Genomic DNA, 16,516 nt, shown 5'->3' with positions numbered 1-16,516 from the left:
CCGCGAATTCGTCATTGAAGGTAGGTAGGTAGGTAGGTACCTTAGGTAGGACTGCTCCGTGAAAGCGGGAAACCGTTTTACCATTTGCACATGGGGATAGGTACGAAGCAATTCTGAGCTCCCTTCTCCTCTTTTCCGGTGACACTGGTGATATCATCTCGAAGCCTTCAATACTATTATATAAACGGTAGAAACCCCACGTCTTCGTCTGGAGATTAGGTTTCCTGGACATCACTCTCGAGTCTCGATATCCACTACATCTCGATAGCTCGATAACAGCACCTATACCCCGCAGCTCAAGCCTCAAGAATTATTCAGCAAAACTGGAAGCGGCATCTCATTTTTACACATTCTCTCACAAGCATCGCCAACAAAGCAGCCTCAAACATGCCTAAGCTCAACGGACAAGACGTTGGCCAGATCGGCTACGGCCTCATGGGCCTCACGTGGCGACCCCAGCCCTGCTCAGAGGAGCAAGCCTTCGAAGCCATGCGCACCGCCCTCGCGAACGGCAACAACTTTTGGAACGGCGGAGAGTTCTACGGAACGCCAGAGTACAACAGCAGCACCCTCCTAGAGCGCTACTTCACAAAGTACCCCGAGGACGCCGACAAGGTCGTCCTGAGCATGAAGGGCGGCCTCATCCTCCCGCAGCTGAAGCCCGACGGCTCGCCTGAGAACGTCCGCCGCTCCCTCGACAAGATCCTCTCCCAGCTTGGGGGCCGGAAAAAGGTGGACATCTTCGAGTGCGCGCGGCGGGACAAGAACACGCCCCTCGAGGTCACGTTCGGCGTCATTCAAAAAGAGTACATTGACACGGGCAAAGTCGGCGGCATCACCCTCTCCGAAGTCTCGGCGGCTACCATCCACGAGGCCGTCAAGGTGGCCAAGATTGTCGGCGTCGAGGTCGAGCTCAGCTTATTCTCCACCGAACCTCTAACCAACGGCGTCGCCGCCGCGTGCGCGCAGTACGGCATCCCCATCATCGCCTACTCGCCCATCGGCCGCGGCATGCTCACGGGCGAGGTCAAGTCGCTCGACGACATTCCCCAGGGCGACATGAGGCGGCACATGCCCCGCTTCCAGCCCGACACGTTCGGTATCAACATGAAGCTCGTCGAGCAGGTGCAAGCCTTGGCCAAGAAGAAGGGCGTCACGCCCGCCCAGCTCGCCATCGGCTGGGTCGTCGCCCTCTCCAAGAGGCCCGACGTACCCGAGATCATCCCCATCCCGGGTGCCACGACGGCGGCGAGGGTCACGGAGAATGCGAAGCTGGTTGAACTCACCGAGGAGGAGATGGCAGAGATTGACGCGACGCTGGCCAAATTCGAGGTCGCGGGTGGCCGTTACCCCGACGGCGCTCCCGTCAACACCTAAGACATTGAGCGAAGCCGTATATAGAAAGGCTATCCAAAATCTAGTCAAATCTTTTGTTCCAAACGTTAGCTTGACATTTCCCTAAACGTAGCCTGAACGTATTGAATAAAGAAAAGCTTCGAGGAGCGGGCTCAGTGTTGCTAGTAAGGCGAAGATTTTATCCACAGAACGACCCGGAGGTCTTCAGAATTGCAGAATTCTTTTTTGATCATCATTGTGCCATTGGGTATCATAAGCAATAAGAAATATCACGTTGTAACTTACCATCTGTAGTCCTAAGTTGACGGCTTTGCAAAATTATGGTTGTTGGACTTGGGTGAGATGGATGCAGTGTCGAAAAAAAAGTTCTTGTCTGGGCAAAAAGATATATGTATCTGATGACTAAGCAAACTATCCTCAATTCCTGGGCGGTCAACCGAGATGGTGGATGCTCTCGGTTTCCACTTACATGACGGATAGCTCAAAATGATGGCTCTTATATACTACATAATGAGTATCACGGCAGATTCAGTCAGTGGACGGCGCAAAGAATAGTAGTCTTCAGGAAGTAGATTATGAGGCTCAACAATAACACGGTATCAGGGTATACAGCAACGCGCCTTTTACCAACAAATCGAATATAGTGGCTCTCGCCCCAGAAGGTACATGAAGAGAAGTTGGCTTCTACACCATCGCTCCGTTCAAACCGTGAGCCTCAACCCTATTGACCAGCTTCTTCACGTTCGTCCACTCCTCCGCTTTAAGGTCGTCTCGTCCGCCCAGACCAGAGGCCACCTCGAACACGGTCAAGACTCCGTCAATACCTCCCGTAGCCAGACGCTTGCCCTCAGAAGGCTCCCACACAACCTTGTTCAAGCTCTTGGCAAGCATCGTTCTACCATCCTTACGAGAGCTCGGGGATATTCTCGCGACAGGCTCCTCAGTCTCCACCGTGATGTCCCATAGCTCCAGCCAGCCTGCCCCGTCAACCAGGGCGAAAACGCTGGGCTTGATCGGCGACCATTGTGCATCATACACTACGTCCTCTCGCACAAAGTCGATGAGTGGTGAGACCGTCGGCTCGACACCTGCTGTCGATGTCGCCGCGGGTGCGCGAACCTTCCACAGTCTGACGCTCCAGTCGAGAGAAGATGAGAGAACCAAATCACCGAGGTCCACCGGACCACGGGCAGGATGGAAGTCCACCGACATGACCGGTGCCGTGTGTCCCTTGTAGCTGACACGAGCATCGACTCCAGCCTTTGCGCCAGCTCGGTCGTATCTGTGGCAAGGGAAAATAGTGCCTTCCTCACTACCTACGAGGAAAAACGTAGGATCTGTTTGGGGAAACGCTAAAGAGGTCGGGCTGATATCGTCCAACTTGTAACCCGGCGGTGCCTTCAGCTCCAACAGCTCTTGCGGTTGGGCAAAGACGTCCATGCTCCAGCCGCAGACCACACCGTCCGTAGAAGTTGAAATGATGTTATTGGCATTTTGAGTACCCACGATATCGACCGAATAAATGGGGTGCGTATGGCCATATCCTGTAAGTGGCGTCTTCTGGACGGGTGCCGATTTTGCTCTCATATCCCACAACAGTACTTGGCCGCTGTAAGTGCCACCAATGATGAGGTTTTGGTGGTAAGGGGAGAATTTCGCTGTGAGAACATCAGACTGTGCGTGAAAAACATACTCTGGTCTATCACGCAGAGCCAAGCTCCAGACTTGGACCAGACCATCAGGCTCGTGTGGTGCAGTTGGGTTTTTGGTGTACGATGCCAGCATCAGCTCAGAATGATGATGTGAGAAGTCGATGCTGCTGATCATGCGTTTCTTCGACCATCTTTCATCGAAGAACTGGGCCACCTCCTTGACTCTCCGCCGACCTTTGCCACCAACGTTGCCGCTATCATCGTCATCATCATCCACATCTTGACCTTGGAGGGCGTAATCTGTGAGAATATCGTACTCCTGATCAAGAGCTCTCTCGATCACCTTCGTAGATTTCTCTAAGAATTCAGAAAAGTCGGGGGCGCCAGTAACGGCTTCCAACTCCTCGGCGGTAAGCTTGCGCATGGGATAATTCGCCTTCGCCGGGGTGTCGCTCGGAATGACACCATCCTTGAGCAAATCCAGCGAGGCCTTGAGCTCCTCTTCCACCTCCTTCCGGATGTCCTGTCGCAGCTCTTCTTCGCGATCCCGCTGCCTTCGGCTCAGCCTCTTACTGGGCGTCGATGTGATAGGAGGGATGTCTTCGGTGTCGGAGAGTGACTGGGCTCTAGGTCGGGTTGGCGAAGTCCATGCTTCCGCCGTTTGCACTCCCTTGCTGTATGAGTGCACTTCCTTGACAGGAGATGGAGGGACTTCGTAGATAGTCGTGAGCGGTGCCGTCGTCAGACTCAGCTGCACGGGGGTTGCGACAGGAGCTGGGGCCGGAGTTGGTTGGCCATTGGCGGGGGTTGCAAATTCCGATGTTGCAGTACTCAACTCTCCTGCGCTGAGGACGCTGTTGGGCCGGCTTCCCCTACGGGCCGGTGACGCAGCCCCTCCGGTCGTCGATCCAGGTCGACTTTCTCCCACCAAGCTATTGATCAAGGTTTCGATGTCGCGGCGGTTCTCGGCTCGGCCTGGGATGGGTGAGACCAGCTAGACAGCACATCAGCAGACTGCGTCGGTAAAGGAACCGGTTCATCTCACATCGCCTGGGCTTCCTGCACTTTGTCGGCTTGCTGTTGCCTGAGTTGCACGAAGCTCCCTCTGTCGCTTAAGCTCCGCGAGCTTAGCCTTCTTTGCGAGGATTTCATCTCGTCGCTGTTGCATTTTGCCTTCTCCTTAATCCCATCGCGGGACTGGCTGACTCTGTGGGTAGGTATGTCGCGGGGCAGACAGACACTGACGTTGCAGAACCAGGTAAGTAGAGTCGAGGGATCGCAGGTGAGGCCGAGAGCCGGGTGCAGGAAGGTCAAGTAGGAGCCGCCTTTTTTTGTTGACGATGTCGGATGCCTGTGACAGTGTTTGGCAACCGCAGCGACGTTCGGTTTGATGGGGATTCCCTTTCCATGCGCTTTGGCCAGTCGCGATTCCAGAGGGACCCCTGTTTGGAGTCAGGTACAGCTTCAGCCCAAATGCTGCAGAAAGATACCTCGTTGGCCCCTGCATTAAAGTTGACCTCCCGGCCCCCATTTGCTAGTAGCTTGGTGGACATTTCCACCAAGAAGAACTAACCTTGCAAGGCAAATGACGCACGTGATTGCGACAGATCGGCAAAGGGTCGGCAAAATTGTATACGGTACCTTATTCGGTCGCTGAGGTAAGAAAGGTCCCTCAGCGGCACAGCGCCTGGGTGCAAGCTTCCGGGCAGCCCACCTCAGTCAGCATTGGATGGCGACGGCGCTGGGCGCTGGCAACAGGCGGGCCATCAGCACTGGCGCTGGGATGGTGTTCCCCGTCCGAGCTCCAGACGCCCGGGAGTGACTTGACGGCCAACCAGTGGAAAATCTGCGAGTTTTCCCGAGCATATTTTCAACCTGGAAAACCTCACACCCTGCGTCCCCTAACGTAATTCCCTCGACAGAGCTCCGAAAGGGTCAATTGGCAGCCATTGTCAACCCGCGCACTGTCCTTTCCATCGTTCGCTCCCTCTCGAAAGCAGTCGCGCAATCCAGGCAATTGCCCACAATGTCTTCCTCCTCAGGAGTTAACGTACGTCGTGTCCTTCGCCTTCGTCCGCATCTTGCGGAGCACCCAGCCACCTTATCTCCCTAAGCCGAACGACGACCCTTCATCGCCACTCCAATCGACCATGAGCATTGAGCTTGCGCTTTCGAGATTATGAGCAGCCCGGCTGATTGATGGATTTTATAGGTGCTGAGATACACGGCCCTTGGCCTGGGCGTGTTCTACGGCTTCACACATCAGCGAACGATTACAGCAAGCCAGAAGGCCGCCGCCGCCACGAAGGAGTACGAGCGCAAGCAGAAGTTGATCGACCAAGCAAAGGCCGAGTTCGCGAAGAAGAACCAGCCCGTCACAGCGGCGGCTGCTGATGCCGGTGGTGCGTTTCTCCCTCGATTAGACGTGGCCGACTTTTGGACGTCGTAGTCCTCGCCCGTCACTTCTCGCCCTCGTCGGCGGCTCACATAGAACTCATGAAAACTGACATCTGCCACAGCCAACGTCGACCCGATGGATCCCAAGTTCGACCTTGAGGCCTACTTCAACAACCTGGTGAAGCAGAACCCGTAGACTGGATAACCGAATGGGGGGAGGGGACGGCTTGCACAACGGATAGACAGGGTCAGGATTGGGGATACGCCTGCTCACGGAGAACACGAAGAGTCCTAGCAAGGGACGAATAATCTGGTCTTTCGGCAGCAGTAGGTGCATGGTAGGCACCACGCCCGATGTCACCGCATAGACATTTCCTTACGTCTGTTTACCGGATGTACATGTGTACAATACGCTCAACTAGATGACAATTCCAAGGAACGAGCCATTGGATTCCATCAATTGCTTATATTTCTCGCGCATCAACTCCCCATTCCCCGAACCTGAGCGGGATCTACATGCCTTGACATTGATTCATTGTGGTCTGCAATTCAACAAATCAGTGCTTGCCCTGACGCTGCGGCAATTGCTTCCAGCGCGTGGAAGGTTGTTGTAGATCCAAATGGGCTGGCTGAACCATAATATCAAAATCCTGCGGCTTTTGTTCATCGAGGTACAACATGGGCAGCCAGTTGGAGGCTTTTGCTCGTGACACAGATTAGATGACTCGTTTGATACGCGTACATCTCTAACAGTACGGTGCTGTATGGTCTTTCATCAACTTCTAAGATATTTCTATAGAATACCTCAAAGCTGGAACGATGGACTGAGCATCTTTATTGCTTGTTATGCATAATGCGTCTCTTACAAAAGGGTATGGACCACATACGCCATCTACCCTCGAGGCCGGGATCCGGCACTGACCCGGTCACCCCGGACGGGACGGGATCCCTTAGCCCGGGACATTCTTTGTCCGAGGCACGTGACTCCACCTTTGCCAGACTTACGCGGAAGCCACGACTTGGCTGCTGTCAACGGGACACACCACTGAACGGGTCGGCTCTCCATGGACCGTGCACGCTGCCCCTGCACCACCGATTCAGGTGCATAAGCTCCAAGCTGTCCTTCTCAGATACCTTGCTGTGAGACAGAAGGTTGTCGTCGCCAGCTCCATTTCGCAACCTTCAACCTACACGGCCACTGCCTTTCTACACCAAACGCGGCCACAATGACGGCCCAATCTCTTGGACCCCTCTCCGGAGGCAGCAAAGAGAACACACGAACTGTCCTCAGAGTCACCATTCTGTCTCTGATCGCAGCTGCCGCTGTTGCCAGTCGTCTCTTCTCCGTCATTCGTAAGTGCCCCTCGAACACGTTGCCAAGGGTCTCCTTCCTGCCATCACCAACACCAATTGGTGTTTGGATAGGTTGGAAAGGAAGGCGCTCATCGCAATGCTTCTCGCTGCAAAGAAAGCACGCTGACTCAACTTTTACAGGCTTCGAGAGTATCATTCACGAATGTTGGTCTCTTTCCGTTCTACGTCCCTTCCTCCGTACCCGAAACTAATCATTCATCAGTCGACCCCTGGTTCAACTTCAGAGCAACCAAGTACCTTGTGGCCAATGGATTCACCAAGTTCTGGGACTGGTTCGATGATCGGACATGGCATCCTCTCGGTCGGGTTACTGGAGGAACTCTTTACCCCGGTCTCATGGTGACCAGCGGCGCCATCTACCACGCACTTCGAGCTCTTACGGTCCCCGTTGATATCCGCAACATCTGCGTTCTTCTGGCGCCAGCTTTCTCCGGCCTTACCGCCTATGCCGCCTACCTTCTTACCAATGAGATGACCACTTCGCCCTCGGCTGGTCTGCTTGCGGCTGCCTTCATGGGCATCTCGCCTGGTTACATCTCCCGATCAGTTGCCGGCAGTTATGACAACGAGGCCATCGCCATTTTCCTTCTTGTCTTCACCTTCTACCTGTGGATCAAGGCATTGAAGCTGGGCTCCATGCTCTGGGGTGCTCTTTGCGCCCTTTTCTACGGCTACATGGTCGCCTCCTGGGGTGGCTACGCCTTCATCACCAACATGCTTCCTCTGCATGCTTTGACCTTGATCCTCATGGGTAGATACAGCGCCCGTCTCTACGTTAGCTACACCACTTGGTATGCTCTGGGTACATTGGCTAGCATGCAGATCCCCTTCGTGGGCTTCCTGCCTGTCAAGACCAGCGAGCACATGCCTGCTCTCGGTAAGTGAGACGTGAGAGCTTTGTATCCATGTGAACTAACACACGCTAGGCGTCTTTGGCTTCCTGCAGCTCGTTGCCTTTATCGACTACGTTAGAGGTGCTATCCCCAGTCGCCAGTTCCAGACCTTTGTCTACACCTTCCTGGCTGCGACCTTCGGTCTTGCGCTTGCTGGCTTGGTGGCCTTGACATCGCTCGGATATATCGCCCCCTGGGGAGGCCGTTTCTACTCTCTCTGGGATACTGGCTACGCCAAGATTCACATCCCCATTATTGCATCAGTCTCTGAGCACCAGCCTACCGCTTGGCCTGCTTTCTTCTTCGACCTGAACATGCTTGTCTGGCTCTTCCCTGCTGGAGTCTACCTTTGCTTCCAAAACCTCCGAGATGAGCACGTTTTCGTTGTCGTCTACGCCCTCTTTGGCACCTATTTTGCCGGTGTCATGGTGCGTTTGATGCTTACTCTCACTCCCATTGTCTGCGTTGCTGCGGCTATGGCGGCATCTCAAATCCTCGACACATACATGGTCGCCAAATCCCCCAACCCTGAGGACTACAAGACCGATGATGCTGCCGAGGGAGCCTCCAAGAAGGCGGCCAAGCAGAGTGGACTCAAATCGACCAGCAAGCCGGTCGTCGGTATCTACACCTTCCTCTCCAAGGCTGTCGTCGTTGGTGGCATGTCCATCTTCTTGCTCCTCTTTGTGCTTCACTGCACTTGGGTCACCTCGAATGCCTACTCTTCGCCCTCTGTCGTCCTTGCCAGCCGACTGCCCGATGGAAGCCAGCACATTATTGATGATTATCGCGAGGCTTACCAGTGGCTCCGTCAGAACACCAAGGAGGACGCCAAGATCATGTCTTGGTGGGACTACGGCTACCAGATTGGTGGCATGGCCGACCGTCCCACTCTCGTCGACAACAACACATGGAACAACACTCACATTGCCACTGTTGGCAAGGCGATGAGCTCTCGTGAGGAAGTCAGCTACCCCATCATGCGCCAGCACGAGGTCGACTACGTCCTGGTCGTGTTCGGTGGTCTTCTGGGCTACTCCGGTGACGACATCAACAAGTTCCTATGGATGGTCCGCATTGCTGAGGGCATTTGGCCCGAAGAGGTCCAGGAGCGCAAGTTCTTCACCCCCCGTGGAGAGTACAGAGTCGATGACCAAGCGACCGACACCATGAAGAACAGCTTGATGTAAGAGAAAACATGCTTGTTTAATTCGAGTTTCTGCTAACAATCTTATAGGTACAAGATGTCTTACTATAACTACAACTCGCTCTTCCCCGCTGGTCAGGCCCAGGACCGCGTCCGTGGCGTTCGTCTCCCGGATGTCGGCCCCAAGCTTGACACCGTTGAGGAGGCTTTCACCAGTGAGAACTGGATCATTCGTATCTACAAGGTCAAGGACCTTGACAACGTTGGTCGTGACCACCAGGCCGCTGCAGCCTTCGAGAGAGGCCAGAAGAAGAAGAAGGCCATTAAGAAGCGCGGTCCCAGAGTCCTCAGAGTTGACTAAATAACGGGGACAACAAGGCACTCTGAGGATGTTGTCTCGAGAGTGCCTCTCAATTTCTTTGTATTGGGACAGGGATAGGTGGTTTTAGATTCCACATGTAGACACAAAAAGCACGCTTAGGCGAATGTACACTACTTGATCATGATTCTTTTCGCACCCTTGCGGGCTACTAGGACTACCGATGCTGACGAAGGTGTTTGACACTTCATATTTCCTGTCTCAGCAGGCTTGTGGTTTGACAGAGATCTGTAGAGTAACCACAGGCTCATCAGCACACGAAAGTTAGGTAAGACGAGGAGCCTATGTATTCCCGAGAGAGCCAACGACCAACCAAGACGTGTCTGGGTCCTAGGAGTGATATTGCCCGGATGTTGAGCAATAGGGGCACTGCGGGCATCCTTTGCTTCACCACTAGCTATTGACCGACTTCGGGATTCTCTTATACTCACTCATATGAAGAAGTACTAAGTGGAAGAAAATCCCCAGCAGATACCAAAAGCTATGAGGGCACATAGCAACACGGACAGGTACGTACCTCCCACTTTTCTTTCAAGCCTTGCGTTGCTGCCTGCCCGGTTTTGGTTCCTTCTTGGGTAGTACTTGAAGTTTTTTTCCCGGGGAAGGAGCTCCCTGAGCGTTCTTTCCATGGTGTTGCACCTGTGAACTGCCTCACCACAACAACCCTTCTGGATCTGGGTCACCCATTGCTTCCCTTGGAACTCTCCCCAAACTTCTTTCAAATTGCTTGCAAACGCCTCATCCAGGATATTGCCGACTCCACTGGAAACCACGGGATATTCTACGAGCATGGCACCCAAGGAGAGGCCTCTGGCTTCGAGGGCTGGAGGAACGGACTCCTCTCGGCATCGCTGTGAGGCATTCTCATCCATGATTTGAAATTCAATTACCAAAATACTGATGATCACAAGCAGCGGCACGCAACGATGCCCCTCGTCTGACTCACCATCAGCCGTTGGACGATCATTACGAGCGCCAGAGACGACCTGTCGGAGCACCTCCCCGAAGACGCATCAGATCTAGTCGCGCTTCTGGCCGTTCCAAGGGACTTTCGCAGTCCGAATCGACCTACTCTGATGTCTACTCGGCCTCGCAACGCTGCCAATCTGTCTGCTTTGATTCGTCGGAAGCCGGAATTGCCACATCCCCCATGTATGCGTGCTCTTCGGCAGCCTTCACCCAGAGCCGCTTCAAGCTCACTCCTGAATCGCATTCGGGTTGTCATGTGGAAGAGACATTTCTTGCGGAGCCTGCAGAACTTCGGAAAGATGTCGAGACGGAGGCCACAGATAGCACCATCACCGCAGCCACCCATGAAAAATCACGACGTGGAAAGCAAGCGTCGCATCATCATCGCCAGGATACCAGACGGGACACCAAGCGCGGCAGGAACGAGACATCTTGCGACTAGGCGTCCGAGATCGCGGTTCATGTTGACGACAATACCGATGGATTCTATTGTTTGGGCTGTGGTATTCGCCGATCAGACGAGCAACACAAGATCCGCAAGTTTCGAGCTGGAAACCCGGCTTGGCGCAACTTCTGCAAGCCGTGCCACGAGAAGCACCTAAACAGCGGCGATGGCAAGACAGTGAAGGCTTATGGGAACTTTTGCTTTGGCTGTGGATTTGCCCGCTCATCTCACTTCAACAAGGAGAATCCCATCAAGCCCACCAAAAAGCCGATCAAGAACTTTTGTGCTCATTGCATGAAACGTCTTTCCAAGAAAGCAGTCATTCCGACAGAGACTTTGCTCGGTAGCGTGAGTGTTACCATTTACTACACCCAACAGCTGTAGACGCTAACGATGTCCAGTCTTCCGATGAGAGTGAAGCGGAATCGGATGTGCCCGAGTTTGACGCAGATCAACACGATGGACAGAACCCAGATCCTGCCAATTGTTTTCGCACAACGCTCCAGCAAGAGAAGGCAGAGACGAAGAAAGATGCCACAGACTGTTTTTTTGAGTGCAACGAAGCTGGAAACGAGTCGGATGAGCTTTCTCCATCGGAGTCTGTTCAAAAGCGACTGAAAAAGCGCCGTTCTGCTCGAGCAAGCGATGCGGTACCTCTGGAAGAGGTTCAACCCAAGTCTCAGCGCTTTACGACCCGTCACGATGATGATCTTGCGAACAACGTCGTCGCGGCAAGCATTGGCCATAAAGCTCCTTCGGTTGAGGACGTTCCTGATACTGAAGCGAGTCCACGACCCGAGGACGACATGCCCTCACACTCTCGCAGCTCGCCAGCCTCAAACCGTTCCACCTCTGCGACCACCGCACCCGCTACACCAATTCAAACGACAGCACAGTCCCTGGCCAGCGAAGATTGTGTTGACCCCGGTCCATCCCTGAACTCGGAAACTGGTTCACCCTCCAAGCGAGCAAGATTCAGTGAGCGTGTCGAGGTCCGCACATCTCCGACTTTCTGGCAGCGCGAGCACCCCGAGGGTGATAATCCATACGCGCAATTCCAATACGAGCAGTACAATGATGATCTTCGCGATGGAAAGAAGGCCGTTCCTCTCAAAGATCCACTGAGAGACCCTGATGGCAGGACTGCAGGAAGGTTTTACGTGCCCCTATGCAGCATTGACGACCACAGCTTCAACTCTTGGAGCAATGAGGGTGCGGCAGGATGGGACGACTTTGCTGCGAGGTTCACATCCAACTCGGTCAAGGTCTCTGGCAACAACCCCCTTCATTCTAGCACTTTCTATACCACCGGAGGGAACCTTCCAAGGGATTGTTCCACCAGCAATGGTGACCAGTCTCGCCTCACCGGAGATCGATCGAATCCAAGCAATCGAAAACAGCAGCCGCAAGGCTCCGGCGATTTCTGCTACGGCCAAGGAAAGGAGAATCAGCCATGCCCACCTAGTCCTATCGCGCCAACCGGCTGGGGCTCACTGTATGACTACTTTGATGGCAACCATAACTACGAGAACCATCACGCCTCGGACTGGTCATCCCGCCGCGATGCTCGCCGCACTGAGCGAAACCATGGCCCATGTGCTAATCAAGACGGTTCCTTTCGGAATGCGCAAGATCCATACCCCAATTGGGATCATCAGGTAGGCGGTGCACACAATCATTTCGATTCCTTCAGCAGCTATCCTGATGATTCTTTCGGAAGATTCGGCTTCAATTCATCATACGATCCAAATGATCACGGGCGTTATTCGGGAGAGGATGGCTATCACGGCGACTACAGCTCAACTTCCGCTCGTCAGCAATACTACCAGGGCCACCAATCAACTCCACCGAAAGAGAAGCGATATGGCTTTGATTTTGGTGCTTCTGACACTCATGAGAACCTTCATGCTCGCTCCTTCCACGGCTTCTCTGTTCATACGACTGACCAAGACACGACGACCGGGAACGGTGCTCCATGCGCTGCTGAAGTTCCGTTCGAGTCATCAACCACGAGCAACGACGCCCTTCAAGAGCCCAAGCTTCCTCCTATCGGCATTGTCATGGAGATTCCGGATGACATGTCCGACAGTGATGTCCACACCCTTCTCATCCCTGGCTGCGACGACTATGTTCCCATGGCGTACTGATCCCGGATTGACTTGCAGCTACTTGTCGCCTAGAGCAGCTTTACAACTTATTTTTACTGATTCTTTCATCATGTCTGAACTTCCACGATCGAGGGATCGTTTGCGAGCTTGTCACCAGCAAAAAAGCTACAGACGACATCGCGACTATGCGACGACGGAACGATATTGTCGACCTAACATTCTGCCTGCAAACGGACTTGCAGAATCTTGCTATGGAATACTTCAACTTTTGTTTCGCTTGTCTTTTTACGTATCTTTCTCTTACCGGCTACTTCCCCTTACGCCATTACCCCTTTTCGACAAACGCCGCTAATTTCACCCTCCTTTTCTTGCTCTCCTCTCTCTTCCCGTACGCCCTTCCGGCATGCTTACGCCACAAGGCGATTTGCTACGAGGCATGAGAGAAGACACTTTTGACCATCAATCGTCAGTACGCAAGACTCTATCGCCATGCAACGGGATCTCTTTCCGACACATTCGGACGCAACCTAGTGGTTCTATCATAGCCGAAAACCCACAGACGCAGCTTGCAGAGGATTGGTTTGGGAATACTGTTAATTGGAGAAGCATCGATTCCATTTGGATGGTGGTTTTTGTCTTGTGCCTGCGACTTTGGGCAACGTGTCCGTTGAGTTTGGGATTCATTATTCATTTGGACCATGGCCTTGAATCTCTCTGGATGGTTGAGAGTTTGCTCAAATCGTCGCACAGGAGTGTTTTACCCTGTCTACTCCAAGAGGAAATAAAACCAATGAAGAAGATTACAAGATTGCCCACTTGTACTTAGTTAGTAACACGACCAGAAATGCGACGAAAATTCCATAGACGGATCGCTTTAGTTTTGCAATACGTCGAAGTGATGAGATGGGTGTTTGATTTCGAGGGTCACTCGTCCATCAGGCGAGTCAAAGAGCCTCCACGTGCACGTGGAGCGAAAAGGGCTAGAGCTGTAGAGAATAGCACCGTGATCTACCGATGTGACAATATCAAGTTTCGGCCATCTTTACCACAAGGCAACGGATTCTATTCTCCGTCTGGGGTGATGAGAAGAAGGGCGCCTGCACTTCAAGACATCAAGATGAAAAGGCACTCTCTCGTAGTTTGTGATGAGAATTTCTCCTCTCTTTCGCCTCTCTGTCTTTTTTTCTCTCAGAGCTTGACAAGTGGATTTCGACAAGCCATCTTACAAATATTAGCCAGGACGATCGAAACCATAACACCAAAGACAGGTCTAGCAAGCTCACAAAAGTTCCAAAAGACCCAGGTGAATTATTCAACCGCAATAGTATAGAACAAGAAATGACAATACACATATTGATATATATTGCCGAGTACAGAAACCAAAATGGTATCAACTATAGCGGGCTCTTAACACGCACACACGCATTTCTCTACGGCTTCCTCCGCGGTCCGGCTTGCTCAATGGCCGCGTCCAACGCCATCTCCTCCTCTTCCAGCCTCCGAATCTCGTCCTCCGTCATGCCGTCTTCAATCAGATGCGAAACATTGGAATTGACGTTGGGTGTCGACGAGCGCGGACCGCCGGCGCCGCTGCGGGTCATGTCCTCGACTGACCGCGAGGCAGTGGACATGTTCTCCTCTCTGTACGGTGCGAAAGGAGGCTGATGGTGATCCGTGGCGCTGATGGCCGAGGCAGGCACCGCGGCGGCGGCGGCGGCGGTCTCAAAAGCGTCGTCGTGATCGTCTTGATGCAGTTCCCGCGAGAGATGATGCTGCTCCTGAGGTTGTGACTGCTGCTCGTGAAGGTGGTGCTGAGAGTGTTGGTGCTGTCCATCGTCGGTGTAGGGGGAGTGTGGCGACTCGGTCACGCGAGCATGAGTCTCCTTGTCGGCGAGGTATTCATGGGGATTGTGGCCAGTGCCGTACGCGCCGTCCGAGACGTGGTCAGCGCGGCGGCGGCGGCGGCGGAGGAAGAACCATATCAGGAACCCGATGAGGGCGACGCCGAGAACACTCCCGATGACGATGCCAGCGATGGCACCGGGCGCAAGTCCTCCGCTGCCGCCGCCACTGCTACTGCTGCTGCCGCCGGAACTAACAGGAAGGGTTGATTGTGATGCATTCGGGTTGAGAGAGGCTGTGAGAGTGGGTGTTGTCTGAGTGGCGGACATTGATGATGTCGACGTCGAGTCGGCCGGTCCTTCGATTCCTGAAGCCGACTCGGGGTCCCTTTTACGTCGATCCGCGAGTTTGCCGACTGCGTCATAGTACGTTTGAGACCCGTAGGTTCCGTTTGTGATGGTAAATAACCCAGTCTTCGTCGTGCCGGATTCCTCTGCCAATGTCCACTGAAGCTCAATGTACATACTAGAGTACAAGAACCTTAACACCTTGGAATCGAGGGGAAGGGTAAGACTAGTGTCAGTGAATCCCACTGTTTGAGGAATATTAGCAGCTGGCTGAGATGGAGTTCCGACAAACGCGAGAGACCTTGGGACCATTCCCAAAACTGGATACGGAGGCCACTCACTTGTAATAGAGTCTTGACGCTTCACATTGGTGGTGACAAGGGGGGCTGCAGGTGGTGATGTTGCTCCAAGTTTCCTAGATTCCACCCCTCGATCATCTTGGCTGAGGGTAGCCTCCGAAATTGTTGTCAGATCTCCCTTATCCCATTCTGCCACCCAAATAGCCTTACTGAGCTTGACTCCGTCGCCAAGGTCCCACTTAATGGCATGAGATGGACTCTCTGGCGTGACGAGGACGTATTGATCGTGTGGAGTGAGGGTACTGTTGTCGAACATGACTTTCCTCCCCTCTACGTCCGTGGTTGACCTTGTCGGATCTCCCAAATTGGATGTGAAGTCAATACCACTGGAGCCTTCGCCCTCGAAGGCGACGTTACCGTTCTCGCCGCCGCTGTTGATGACAATGCGCGCCTTTTCGGATGTGTCATCGCGACTTAGCTGAACAGGCGCTGGATATGACATGTTGTGACGTCTCTCGTTCTTCTCGGCAGTCTACTTATATGCCGTGTATGCAGTGTTCGTCACGATGATTGCATCGCTCGAGTCCGTTGGTGTCGGATATGTTTGACAGTATCGTATCCTCAAGTCCGATCGTGCTCGTCCTCTATGCAGAATCGACCAAAATGTCCAAAGCTTTTCCCAGACTGTGATTCCTTAGGTATCCTTCTTGTCGAGGGAAATATCCCGTCACCTCACAAAAAGTGTAAATGAGATGAACTGAAGCAAGTAGTGAAGACAATGCGAGAAACGAAGTAAGCAGGATGGAGAAAGTGAATGACCAGGCTGTGAGAGAGAGAGAGGCGGGAAAGTCAGAGAGAAGAAAGCCACCAAGGCGTGTAAGACGGAGAAGAAATGAGACAAGTTGGTAGGACAGAGACATAGAGACAGATGCAATACCTACCTAACAATCTTGGGGCTGACAAGGATCAACGAGACGGGCGCCTTTTCTCTCGTTGGCCAGGTCCCGGCCAGTTTGCTGCTGCTGACCGGGGTGAGGGGGAAGAAGGAGAAGGGGCTTGGGCTCTTGCGCGCGCGCTTTCGTTACCGAGAGGAAAGGTGTATTGTCAGGGTTCGCGAGCTTTCTTTCGCTTCTTCGCTTCCTTCGCCTTTTGCAGTCTATACTATTAGTCGTCTCCCGGTGCATGTGCAGGGATTCGGGGGATGGATCTGCGCTACACCAACTACAGTAAGCCACGCTGCCAAGGCAGCGCCGCCCAAAGAAATGAGGAAGGAAGGATCCGCGGCTGGTCGAAGGTCAGATTGACAAT

At 53.5% G+C, this 16,516-nt stretch overlaps 6 protein-coding genes across 6 annotated transcripts; 4 read left to right on the top strand and 2 right to left on the bottom strand.

Annotated features, from left to right (window-relative positions):
• Window positions 1-387: 387 nt before the first annotated feature.
• Window positions 388-1,377, top strand: N0V96_004057 (uncharacterized protein; the record flags this gene model as incomplete). Its single annotated transcript, XM_053188124.1, has 1 exon — window positions 388-1,377. One exon carries the CDS (start codon window positions 388-390, stop codon window positions 1,375-1,377), a length of 990 nt encoding a protein of 329 aa, XP_053054086.1.
• Window positions 1,378-2,040: 663 nt separating this feature from the next.
• N0V96_004056 (uncharacterized protein) lies at window positions 2,041-4,176 on the bottom strand (the record flags this gene model as incomplete). The annotated part of the gene is made up of 2 exons (XM_053188123.1): window positions 2,041-4,002; window positions 4,054-4,176. 2 exons carry the CDS (start codon window positions 4,174-4,176, stop codon window positions 2,041-2,043), a joined length of 2,085 nt encoding a protein of 694 aa, XP_053054085.1.
• An 858-nt stretch (window positions 4,177-5,034) lies between these two features.
• TIM11 (F1F0 ATP synthase subunit e, mitochondrial) lies at window positions 5,035-5,601 on the top strand (the record flags this gene model as incomplete). Its single annotated transcript, XM_053188122.1, has 3 exons — window positions 5,035-5,058; window positions 5,221-5,410; window positions 5,528-5,601. 3 exons carry the CDS (start codon window positions 5,035-5,037, stop codon window positions 5,599-5,601), a joined length of 288 nt encoding a protein of 95 aa, XP_053054084.1.
• Window positions 5,602-6,631: 1,030 nt separating this feature from the next.
• On the top strand, window positions 6,632-9,180 carry STT3 (oligosaccharyl transferase stt3 subunit; the record flags this gene model as incomplete). The annotated part of the gene is made up of 5 exons (XM_065757009.1): window positions 6,632-6,758; window positions 6,900-6,923; window positions 6,982-7,656; window positions 7,706-8,858; window positions 8,910-9,180. The coding sequence occupies 5 exons, from the start codon at window positions 6,632-6,634 to the stop codon at window positions 9,178-9,180; spliced, it is 2,250 nt and encodes a 749-aa protein (XP_065614222.1).
• Window positions 9,181-10,906: 1,726 nt separating this feature from the next.
• Window positions 10,907-12,759, top strand: N0V96_004053 (uncharacterized protein; the record flags this gene model as incomplete). Its single annotated transcript, XM_053188120.2, has 2 exons — window positions 10,907-10,960; window positions 11,014-12,759. The coding sequence occupies 2 exons, from the start codon at window positions 10,907-10,909 to the stop codon at window positions 12,757-12,759; spliced, it is 1,800 nt and encodes a 599-aa protein (XP_053054082.2).
• A 1,391-nt stretch (window positions 12,760-14,150) lies between these two features.
• N0V96_004052 (uncharacterized protein) lies at window positions 14,151-15,710 on the bottom strand (the record flags this gene model as incomplete). The annotated part of the gene is made up of 2 exons (XM_053188119.1): window positions 14,151-15,154; window positions 15,251-15,710. 2 exons carry the CDS (start codon window positions 15,708-15,710, stop codon window positions 14,151-14,153), a joined length of 1,464 nt encoding a protein of 487 aa, XP_053054081.1.
• Window positions 15,711-16,516: the final 806 nt, after the last annotated feature.

This window comes from Colletotrichum fioriniae (genome assembly GCF_027942845.1).
Source record: "Colletotrichum fioriniae strain IMI 355084 chromosome Unknown scaffold_4, whole genome shotgun sequence".
NCBI classification, from domain to species: Eukaryota; Fungi; Ascomycota; class Sordariomycetes; order Glomerellales; family Glomerellaceae; genus Colletotrichum; species Colletotrichum fioriniae.
The sequence above is the reverse complement of the archived record's forward strand: the minus strand, read 5'-3'. Positions and strand labels throughout refer to the sequence as shown.